Source organism: Cervus canadensis, chromosome 33 (genome assembly GCF_019320065.1).
Source record: "Cervus canadensis isolate Bull #8, Minnesota chromosome 33, ASM1932006v1, whole genome shotgun sequence".
Lineage (NCBI taxonomy): Eukaryota > Metazoa > Chordata > Mammalia > Artiodactyla > Cervidae > Cervus > Cervus canadensis.
Genome location: NC_057418.1, coordinates 19,766,361 through 19,778,858, shown reverse-complemented (window position 1 = coordinate 19,778,858; position 12,498 = coordinate 19,766,361). Strand labels below are relative to the sequence as shown.

The 12,498-nt window shown below is 38.4% G+C and overlaps 1 protein-coding gene across 2 annotated transcripts in view; it reads right to left on the bottom strand.

Annotated features, from left to right (window-relative positions):
• The window catches only part of SASH1 (SAM and SH3 domain containing 1), a 983,107-nt gene that overhangs the window by 917,570 nt on the left and 53,039 nt on the right, over nucleotides 1-12,498 (bottom strand). Inside the window, exon 2 of one of the 2 annotated variants that reach the window (XM_043457244.1) lies at nucleotides 7,314-9,399. The exons of the other annotated variant lie outside the window; for it this stretch is intronic. Coding sequence (XP_043313179.1) covers nucleotides 9,337-9,399 — 63 coding nt within the window. The 3' untranslated portion in view covers nucleotides 7,314-9,336. Of the gene's footprint in view, nucleotides 1-7,313; nucleotides 9,400-12,498 lie in introns of those variants that run through there. 2 annotated transcript variants of the gene reach the window in all.

Here is a 12,498-nt window from a genome sequence, read left to right as displayed (position 1 = left end):
CATCCATCTGCCCTCTCCTGCTTCTTAATATAAGGCCCTTATAATAGAGGAGCCTGGCAGGCTACAGTCTATTGGGGTCGCAAGAGTCAGACACGACTGAATGACTGAGCACATGTTTGGTCTCATAATAATTTAACCCCATAAAACATAAATAAAGGTTAAGGTGCTCAGTCATGCCTGACTCTCTGCGGCCCCATGGACCATAGCCCGCTGGGCTCCTGGGTCCATGGAATTTTTCAGGCAAGAATACTGGAGTGCATATTACTCACTCCATTTCCTCTGCCAGGGGATCGTCTCAACCCAGGGATGGAACCTGTGCCTCTTGCATCTCCTGCACTGCCAGGCAGGTTCTTAACCACTGTGCCACCTGGGAAGCCCCACTGTTTGTGTAAGACAGGTATCAAAGTATCTTTGCATCTTCTCTAGTAACACAGCATACACTAGCATTCATGTGATAAGTACATTCATCAGAGTTTGATTAACTTTAATTGCAAGAATAGATTTATATTTTATTAACTTTAATTGCAGGAATAGGTGATATCCTTCTCACAATCCACGTTAGGAAAATATAACCAAAGGAAAATCATAATTCCAATAGTGTGGCAATTTGGTACTTTCAGATGCCTTCACAAATTATAATAGTTGATATATTTCCGCAGAAGAAAACTTAAATGAGCATGTAAATTTTTATTTTATAAAATATTTGCATTTATAATTTTATACAAAAGGAAATAGGAAACTCAGAGGACTTGAATAACAATAAACCCCCACCTCAAGGTGAACTTCTGATAAAGAGAAATTTGGTTTCTTGGGTCCTGGAGTGAAAGGCACGTATGTTTGCAACTTCTCAGTCATGTCGGACTCTTTGTGACCCCATGGACTATAGCTCTCCAGACTCCTCTGCCCATGGGATTCTCCAGGCAAGAATGCTAGAGTGCATAGCCATTTCCTTCTCCAGGGGATTTTTCTGACTCAGGGACTGAACCTGGGTCTCCTGCACTGCAGGCAGAATCGTTACAATCTGCGCTACTAGGGAAGCCCCAGTTGAAAGGCATGTTCTCCTTCGAACACAAAGGCCATCAAGTCCCTGCAAGTTCCCTGAGACCAGAAATGCCCTGGTAGAACCAACTGACACAACTTGAGTTCAGTCTCCTTAGATGTGAGCAAGTTCACTTGGCTCTTCATTCATTCAACAATATTACTGAACCCCTACGACGTACTAGAAATGCACCAGAACTACATAAGGATCAGTCATGAGCAGGGAACAACTCTAGTAGGGGTGAACCAGAAGTGCTCACAGCCTTGGGAAGGTCACAGTAAAAAAACAGACCACGTCGCCCAGTGACTTTCTTCTAAAGGACATGATGTTATCCACAGATACCATCTGTTTCCCAGACCTTTCACAGGGTATGTTTAGGTAACACTGTCCAGTGGACATATTTACAGACCTGAGAACAGCAAAGGGGTGAAAGGAAGTGGTTAGACAGCTACTCACCAGAAAAATCAAGACTAGATTGCAATCAGGGCTTCCGATTTACAGGTCAGGATTTAGAAAAAAAAAGATTAAATGTATATTCTTCGCTCAAAATGGCTATTTTTGCAAACGCTAGTATGTAGATTGATGAATTTCCAAAATGAAGTTGAAGTTGAATTGATAGAGCTCGGCGGATGTACAAGAATGCACACTGATTATATACAATCCATGATTGGTGTTCATTACTCAACCAAGAGACAGATGAGATTCCACAGATATCCTGTTAATGGTACATGGATGTAATAAAGTGGAGAAAGTGGGTCAAAAAAGTGTCCATAATTATATGAAGGCACTCTGTCCTTGGAGTAACTCTAGGGTCAGGGAGGGAGGGGAGGAAGCTTTTCACTAAAACTGTTCAAGATTCCTCTTTTAAATTAGGAAATCCTCAATGGGGCAGCATATGACCTGCAATGAAACTAAAAGGTATTCATTTTCCAGATTCAGCTGACAGACTTTAAAGGCTGCATTAGGCGAAGTGATTTTACTAATAACATAAACCATCTTATTTTCTATTAAATCCTTACTTGGGATCACTACTGCATGCTCATACGGGTAACGTTTTTTTAAAAGATACATTTTACAGCTGCTCACCAACATTATTGACTTTTCTAAATAATGCTCAACAGATCAAGGAAGATTTGAAGCATGAAATTTTAGAGCTGAAAGATTAGGTTTTGCTGGCCCCCGCAGAACCCAGGGGGTGGTTGGAGCTTTAGTTTATGAACAAAAGCATGTCTTGAAAATCTTTGAAACTAAGTTGAAATTAAGGCCAGTCTACAAAGATGGGTCTTTTTTTTAAGATACCACAGATCCCTTTAGGTATCTTTCTAGGACCTGACATCAGACAAAAAGCCAGGATTAGAGGATCTGGGAAAATCTCAACTGTCTACCGCCAGCGCAGTATCATGGTGGGCTTGTCACACACTCCAGGCTCCAGTGTGTCTTAACTACACAATTTCTGAATCTATTTAGGTCTTCCTTAGGTCCTTTTTCATTTCTAAAAATCCAAAATCTGCATGTTTCTTCCTAATATTTATTCCACATCTTCCTTGTTTTAAATTTACTTTCCTCTCATCTTGTATTCAGTGTGAATAAAAACAGCTATTCATTATCATCAAAACATACCACATGATACCACATATACACAGAACCCAAAACACTATTTCAAAACTTCTTTGAATTAATGGTGGGGGCTGCTTATCATGTGCTAATTAGTGCGCTAAGCGTTTACAGTAATCATTCCATTTGTTCAAAGGTCCTGAAGGTAGAAAGTGGTAAGGCTGGAATTTAAATGTTTAGGTCTCATGACCCCCGAGATGCCACTTATTTATAGTTGAATCACATCAACCTGTGGGTGATGGAGTTTCAGGGACTCTGGGAGCCACAGCAGGATCTGTGGGAGAAACTCTACAAATGACCCCACTGACCCCCTAATTTATCCCAGCACTCTCCCTCCCACTCTGGGGGGCCGCAATAACTGGCACAGAATTCATGCTATTTATCACCCTCAAAAGTACTTTTTTAATCAGAAGAGAGGTGGGGAGAGAAGGGAGAAGCCACAACACACATATACATAACCATCACACAAAAGCATCCAAGCAAAGATCATTAAGGATTTATTTGAATTTTGCATGCAGTGTGGGGAGCCAGGCTTTCTCCTTTCTTCTGTGTTAGCACTCTGATTTCCCATGCTAACCATAATGCTCCAGTATCGTAAACATTTATATATCATCCATTTAAATAACGCACATACTAGGTCCCATTCATTGAAATGTAAATGATCACACAAGAGCCAAGGCGGGAATCGCAGTGAAAGCTGTAACATTTATTGAACAGAGGACATATGTTTGCAGATCACAGAGCTGCACCAGCATACATTCCAGGGTTCATAACATGGTTCCAATTCAGCTTCCTCACACAGTCCCTTTTTCAAACGCTAACTGAAAGGAAAAAGGTGTCAACGGCAATTGCATACACAAAACCACAGGGCAACTTCCATTTAGAGTGCATCTCTGCTCTACTACCTAGACGGACACAAGGTGCTTTTCAGGCCCATGCACAGTTTTGTATGATCAAAACTTTTCAAAGAACAATGCTTTCATAACCCACAGGGTATCCAAGAATACTGTCCAGCTTATCAAGCTGAGCAACAACATCAATGAACAACAGAATTTCTAACATTTGTCTTAATCAATATCCCACTTTGCCCTAAAGATACTCAATACAGCATCTCAGTTTTTGGAATAACAAAGGAAAATTCATCTGACAAAGGGCATGGTACAGAATATATCTATAAAAGGTACTTCTCATCAACATTAAATAGCCAACTTCTTTCCTTTTGTTCTAGTGGAAGAAATTCTGGCCAAACTGTTAGAAAGAAGAAAAAAAAAACAACCCACCAAGATCTTTGAAGTAGTCTTTAACCTCCAATTTTCCTCTAAACATTATCTTTAAAAAATAACAATAAAAAATAAAATTTAAATTTCTAGGAATTTAAACAATTTAAAAGAAAATCTCTATTTTGATCAGTTAAAAAAAGTAAGGTTGTCCATTTTCCTGAACTACTGTTCTTTTTTTTTCCTTTTATGGAAATATCTAAAATAGTGATCATGAAATAGAAAACGATTATATTTTATCTCCTTAAGAGATTAATAACAGAAAGCTGAAGAGGATTTTCGAATCAAAGAATCTGATCGTGTAAAACATCTGATATAGGAATGCTTCATTGATTACCACTTGGACTATTAATAAGAATAAAATTAGGAAATCTAAAAGAGAAAGCCTAGCTGATTCACTTTGCTCTGCACAACTTATTTTGTTTAATTTAATACAGCATCTATGATCTATGATGGCTTTCTTCTAAGCACAAGTTGTCAGCTGATCTCTTCTAAGAATTCCCTATTACTCCATCCTTGGTCTGAACGGAGGTCTGGCCATTTAAGGTGAAGCTCTTGCTTATATCTTGCATATGTCTCTGGATATAATCTTCTTCTTTATTTTGAAATTCAGAAACCCTCTGTCTGTCTGAACACGATATTTTAACACATAATTAAATATTGCATGTAAATATTAATCGTTTTGTCCAAGAACTAAATTTTCCTTCTTTTTTGTTACTGCTCAATGCTTATGGAAAGACCTTTTTACAACACCCAGACTCTTCACTGACAACAAACCAGACAGGCTAATCTGTTTGCTGGCAGGTGCATCCCAGGCATAGCACATCTGGTTTCTCTTCATCTAGAAAAGAGTTTGCCGATCCGCCATCATCTGCTTTGTGTCTTGGCTGGATTTATCTCAGAAAAGGCTATGGGGGAATGCCCATGTGCACTCCTAATTTGTAAATCACAGTCACAAAATGAGAGGAAAATGCACGTTTGTCCTCACTAATTTGCAGAGCAAATTTATAAATCTAGAGCTGTTTTAAAAAGAGGTAAATTAAAGAGTTCCTTTATAAGTGACTATTTCCCCAGACTTTAAAAATGCTGACCTTAGTCATTGGTTCATTGTTTTTAAAAATCACAGTCTTTTCATTCTATCAATAAACACTTATTCAACCCTACTATGAGCAGGCACTGAAACCCTGTTTTATCCTTCCTAAAAGAAAGCAAGGGTTTCCCAGGTGCCATAGTGGTAAAAAATCTGCCTGCAATGCAAGAGATGCAAGAGATGTGGGTTAAATCCTTGGGTGGGGAAGATCACCTGGAGAAAGAAATGGCAACCCACTCTAGTATTCTTGGCAGGGAAATCCCATGGACCGAGGAGCCTGGTGGGCTCCTGTCCATGGGGTTGCAAAGAGTCAGACAGGACCGAGCGACTAAGTGCACATACACACACCCACAAAAGAAAGCAAAGGGCCTTATTCAGTGGGTTTAAGAGAGCCACAAGGACAAGTCAACATAAGTCTGAGTGGTCTAGTTAGTTTTAAGGTAATCTCTTTTATATAAGAGGGAAAAAAGAAGTCAAGAGAGTGAGGCACTGTGCACCTCCTATGTGTCTAAGACCATGAACTGCGTGGGTGAATGCTGCAGAACGCTTAAGCCTCTTAAGAACTAAGGAAGGGTATTTATTCTTCCCATTTTATGGACAAGGATAAAAGTATTTGACTGTTCAAGATCATTTCCCATGCTACCATCTCAGTTTGTCTTCTTTTTTTTACAATTTTTATTGAAGTATCATTGATTTACAATGTTTAGTCAGCTTCATGCATAGAGTACAGTGAATCAGTTATACAAATACATATATCCAGTCTTTTTTCTAGATTCTTCTCCCATATAGGTCATTACAGAGTATTCACTAGAGTTCCCTGTGCTATATAGTAAGTAGGTCCTTATTAGTTATCTATTTTTATATATAATAGTTAGCTTATTTTTCTAATAGAATCATCACAGGAAAAAGCTATCCACATGATTCTAGAGTTTGAATTCGGATCTGAGGAACTCCAAAATGAAAACTCAATGCTTATTGTTTCTGTTATTAATTTCACAACATCAAGATGCTATAAATTTCTCTAGACTGAAAAAATGCCTGAGTAATAGCTATTCTAAATTGATTTAAATTCCTTTGTGAGGAAAGAACTCTTAAAATTATGCTTTCACTCTGCCAAGAATATGGGAGTAAGATCTTCACCTCAAAAATTTTAGATCAAATGAAGAAAATTTTGCTATAATCCTCCCAATTCCTCAATATTATGAAGTCTGTAATTAACCTCTCTCAATGGTCTAGGAAATACAAATCAAGATAATCCTCTAGTTTTGATAATATATTTATTTATGCCTCCATTATTTCCTTCCCTTTAAAAAATTAAGGATACCATGAATATTAGATAAAAGGAAAAAACACGGTCAAAAATTATTCTTCTTAAGCATTATTCTACAGATACAATTCATGGTAAGATTACTTCCTTTCTCATATCTGTAGTCTAACTCTTAACTCATCTTCATTTAATGCAAAGGAATTAATTGGCTTCCTTCAATACTTTCCTGCTTATTTTAAAGCTTTCTTCCTCTACTTTCAGGTAAGAAATCTTTAAAATCCATAGGCTATTTCACTGTTCTAGATTGTGCCTTTTAATTTAGATTGCTGTTGTTGTTCAGTTGCTAAGTCACGTGCCACTTCGTGGACTGCAGAACGTCACAGCTCCTCTGTCCTCCATTCTCCCCAAGTTTGCTCAAATTCATGTCTATTGAGTGGGTAATGCTATCCAGCCATCTTACTCTCTGCTGCCCCCTTCTCCTTTTGCCTTCAGTCTTTCCCAGCATCAGGATCTTTTCCTATGAGTAGGGTCTTTTTCAATGAGTCAGCTCCTCACACAGCTGGCCAAAGTACTGGAGCTTCAGCTTCAGCATCAGTCCTTCCAATGAATATTCAGGACTGATTTCCTTTAGGATTGACTGGTTTGATTTCCTTACAGTCCAAGGGACTCTCAAGAGTCTTTTCCAGCACCACAGTTCAAAAGCATCAATTCTTAGCCCACTCAGTCATCTTTATGGTCCAACTCTCACATCCATACATGACTACTGGAAAAAAACCATAGCTTTGACAATATGGACCTTTGTCCCTAAAGTGACGCCTCTGCTTTTTAATAGGCTGTCTAGGTTTGCCATAGCTTCTCTTCCAAGGAGCAAGCATTTTTTAATTTCATGGCTGCAGTCACCATCTGCAGTCATTTTGGAGCCCAAGAAAATAGTCTGTCATTGTTTCTATCGTTTCCCCATCTATTTGCCATAAAGTGATGGGATTGGATTGCCATGATCTTTGTTTTTTGAATGCTGAGTTTCAAGCCAGCTTTTTCACTCTCCTCTTTCACCCTCATCAAGAGTCTCTTTAGTTCCTCTTCACACTCTGCCATTTTGCCAGAGTGGTATCATCTACACACCTGAGGTTGTTGATATTCCTCCTGGCAATGTAGGTAGAGGATTATCATTTTCAAATTTCCAGAGCAAACCCAAAGAGAAGATTTAAACTTGGCAAAATAACTGAAGTTACACATTATACAAATAGAAAATCAAACTTGAAATGACTGAAGAATTTTCTAGTTCCTGTAGATTGCATCATAATGCCCAGGGTGAAAATAATAGATTTTTCAGAAATCAGGTCCTCTCCAGCAACAATTCAACAAATGCATGAAAATGTACATCTGTGAAATAAATCTGCCACAGATGCTGCACCTGGAAATGAGGTCTAGAACAGGAAGCCATTTATTATCACAATAAATCATATCTATAATCTATAGAGATCCCCACTCCATGAAAAACAAAAAAAAAAACCTAGTTTGAAAATTTTAAAGACTCTAGTTCACTAAAAAAAAATGATGAAAGGTTGATTGCAATATAACTCTTACAGAGCTGCAAGCTACAGCATGTTGTTTAAAAGACAATGTATACATACTTTCAGAGCTTAATTTCCTTGCATTTGTACTTAAGAATGAGACTGACTTTACCCAGTCTAAATTAATCTTTAGAAGTGGCTAAACTATGAACACCTGATATTTTTTAAGTGATTAAAATGGCCCTTGGAGACCTTAACTGCCTACCCAATTCCAGCATGCACCAGGAAAAAATGAAGGTAAATTTCTTTTTTTTCTGAGAGTTTCCTACTCTTGAGTATTGTGTGATGTAAACTTTTATCTCTTATGTACATCTAAGCAGTGCAGAGAAGACTTTGGAATACAGTACTGCCTAGCTGCTCTCAGAAGTTGTTTGACCGTGGGGCTGGCTATGTTTCTAGATCTTTTTGATGGTCTCCTTTCAACTAAGTTTTTGGTCTTCTCAACATGGTTGCATTTTCTAAGCAGAAAAGAAAACGGCCAACATTCAAAGGCAAGAACATCAGGAAGCAGAAAAAATTCAAGATTCATCTTCATTTCCTCCTCTCACCTCCTACTCTCCTTCTAGGCTCTGGTTATAAACGGCTCTTAATATCCACTCCCACTGCTCACCCCCCGCCAAAGGCCTGAAATCAGAATCTGGGGAGGCGATCTGGGCCATAGCAGCGGCCAGGGCTGAGGAAAACCAGCCGTCAAGCCACACAGCTGGCCCTTGCTCAACGTATGTCAGAGTAAGACTCTCTTACAAGTCCCAACACTCAAGTTCAGTCAGATGAAATTTAAAAACAGAAGTTAGAAAAAAGTTTCTTCATTTGCTTTTCTGTCCTTACAAGTGTATCTTGTAAGGAACATAAATTTGTCACCGTTATCATTGTACCTATATGTGAAATACCTATAAAATACCTATATAAACAGCACTTAAGAGTTCCTTCACCAAACTATTCTATATAGAATTACATAAAATATCTCAACCTATGAAAACACAATCTTATATGAAGTGGAAAAAAAAATGTTTAAATACAAAATTAAAATGACTATTCTCAAGTTAAAGGCTAATTTAGAAATGATGTAATGTCTAGCTATTGCCAGAAACTTTTTTCTCTTGTATTACACACTTAAAATTAAATTAACCAAAAGCTTTAGCCAGTCTCATTTGTTTTCATCAAGAATTTATAGTATGGAGGGCAGAGCCCCCAAACACGCAGAAGACTATTTCTAACAATGGTATGTTTTTTAAAAAAAATGAATTCGGTACTTCTTTATGTGTGATATTTCACTGCCCTTTTATCTAGCTATTATGAATGTGTTACCCAGTGTACTAAGTTGATAATTCCAGAATTTTTCCAAGCAAAAAGTTAGGCTGATGAGTATTTCCAGGGTCATCATCCATTTCCCTTTTTGAAAGAAGTTTCTAAATATGCCCTTTTCCAGTCTTCAGGCACCTTATCAGTCCTCCACGAGTTTTCAAAAATGATATCTAGCGGTTCTGTGATGACTTCGGCCAATTCATTAAGAACTCTAGGATGCCAGCCATTGGGACCTGTGGATTTGAACATATCGGGGTTATTTAAGTTCTCCTTTACCCATTCTTCCCCTAGTCCATCATGGATTTCTGCTCCATTTTTTAAGTCATACTTGTCCCTTTCTGGTTACCATATGGACTTTTGAAAACTAACTTTAAGACTCTGTTGTTTATCAATCAATTTTCTCTTTGAAGCTAATAAGAAGAAAATGTATTTTATTCTTCTCAAGCCTATATTTGTTTTTTTAAAAAGGTTTACTCCTCTTTCCTTTAATGTTTCTTATAAGAATAGGAAAGTAAAAAAAAAATTTTTTTAAATACATCTTGTAATAGTTTCCCTTCCCAAATCACATCACTCAATTCTACACTTTGGCAGCCTTAGTCATAGAATATCAGTCAACTTACTGCAAAATATTTCAAACGCTACCTAGCTCATGCTCGGGAGGTATGTATCTACCCAGCTTGTCTGTGTAAATGATAATTCAAAATGCACCTTCCCAAATAAAAGATTCACAATCATCTTTAATCATAATCATTTGTGTGCACAAACAGTAACTTTTTGACACAGGCATTTAAAAGCATATTTGTGCATAAGCTGGACAGAGATGAATAAGGATTTCTTACAAAGCAATAACCTAGCAGAATTCATCTGCTATTGTGTGGTCATCTGCACCAGTGTTCCGGGATTGATATTACACTAATCATCTCCAAGTTCTGATTGGTGTTGACAGTTTTAACCCCTTCATGGTCACTATGATTCCTCCACAAATGAAAAGCAGCAACAGATTACAGTTTCCTGCCCATCTGTCACTGTTATGCCCTGGACCAAGAGTCCCTTGACAGATCAGAAAGGACAAAGGAGAGGGAAAAAAAGAGTGCAAAGGAAGAATGAGGATGCCTCGGTCTCTCCCATGATTTTTGATATGACTGGCAGACTGTGCTGCTTGGATTCAACCATTTACTTGTTTTTTTGGTGTGTTTGTTTTTATTGTTGTTTAACTAAAAAAACTTTTGGAAAAGGTTGAATCACTTTTGCTCTCTTTCATTTTTTTTTTTCTAGTCTACCACTCTCCAGTGTTACCCCAAGTTTTATCTCTTGCAAAAAAATTGTATTGCAGGCATTATTGAAAGACTTTAAAAAATGATTCTGCACATTTCTCTAGGGTACATTAATTTGTTTTAGCACATGCCATGTTCACCCCTGCTCAAATAGCCACCTGCTGATAGCAATATGTTAACTAATATGTCACTATTAATTACTTTGGGTAAAATCATCCAACAATTGCATCTAAATGGATAGAAAGTATTACTAGCCATGCTCAGAAAGTTTCTTTCCCCAGAGAATCAGGCTGTTTTCAGATCTTTTCATCCCTGTAATACCAAGTAATAATATCTTACTACTCTCTAATATATTCAAATAGTCACTCAGATAAACCCATATCCAAGGTAATCAATTCTTCTATGAAAATCAAGCTCCTATTATAAACTATGTAAAAGCAATGTTCGATCTAACTTGACAAGCTAAGTTTTTTGTTTTTTGTTTTTTGAGGGGAGGAGTGAGGCTAAGTTTAGCTTAACATGAAGGCAAAACTGTTTCATTTTAAATGCTCTAATAAATGAATAAATGAAAAAGTGCTGCAACAAAAATGTATTTGCTTTAGAGTGTGAGATAACTTGCTATTTCTAGCTGAAAAACCAGAAAGAGCCTCTGGTTACAGCATTAGGGCAACCAAGAGCCAACTCATTAGAAAAGACCCTGATGCTGGGAAAGATTGAAGGCAGGAGGAGAAGGGGATGACAGAGGATGAGATAGTTGGATGGCATCACCAATTTGAAGGACATGAGTTTGAGCAAGCTCTGGGAGTTGGTGATGGACAGGTAAGCCTGGTGTGCTGCAGTCCATGGGGCCGCAAAGAGTTGGACACGACTGAGCGACTGAACAACTGAACAACAAAAGACCTCAGGAAGACTACAGCTGAATTTTGACAGAGTCACCAAGGAAGGAGATACCATCTTGAGGAGACTCTTACTAAAACAAAAGATTCTCAGATGTCGCACCGCGCCTGATACAGCTCTGCCTGAGGTCAGCAAGATACCCCTGCCAATCATGAAAGGTCATTGTGTTAAAGATCATTGTCTTCCAGGAACCTATGGACATAAAGAAAATGCCTTGGACAGGCTATCATCTAGTAAAAGTAAGCACCCTCCACATTAAACTCAGCTAAAGATGTGGACCACAAAGTCATTCACAAATCTAGCATCAAGCTAACAGCCCCAACTGAAACCTCTTGTGTCTTAGGTTCAGCAAAAACAAACTGCATTTGATTAAACAAGCCCAGCCTTGCCATTTGCTAGTTTTCATTCTTTGGGGGAAAGGGTGGGAGGCAGACAAACAGGATTTCCGCAGTTGGGTCATGGAGAGTTTCAAGATGTGAGAGCGGTCTCAGAGAACAGTAATTAGCGGAGCACATGTTGCTTCATGATCAGAGGAAACATTAGTAATTTCCCTGCTAGGAAGGCTCCTTGGAGCTCTGACACCTGGCATGCACTGTGACATCCTAGATCCTGCTCCTTATAGATCCTACTCTTCAAGCAGAAGAGAAATGAACAGATGTTTACAACTCTGATCAGCATTAAGGAGATAACCGCTAAAAAGACGTCTTATGGGCAAACAGGCGATGCCAGTCCAGCTCATATTTTTCCATTTCATTTTCCCCCTAAGTTATCCAGCATATTCCTACAGAGAGAAAAAAAGAAGCCCTTTCTTGATTCCTCCAAGGAAAATAACAGTCTGTTTTATATACGTTTGGGCTTTCCAGGTGACGCCAATGCAGGAGACACAAGAGACACATGTTCAGCCCCTGGGTCAGCAAGATTCCCTGGATGGGGAAATGGCAACCCTCTCTAATATTCTTGCCTGGGAAATCCCATGGACAGAGGAGCCTGCCAGGTTATAGCCCATGGGGTCAAGAAGAGTCATACATGACTGAGAACACACACATACACACACCTTATAAGCACTTACAGCCTTCTTTGGATATACAGCTAGGTTGACTTAAAAAAAATAATGAAAGAAACTGCCTCAAATCTGGTCCTTTCTCAAAACTCACAAAAATC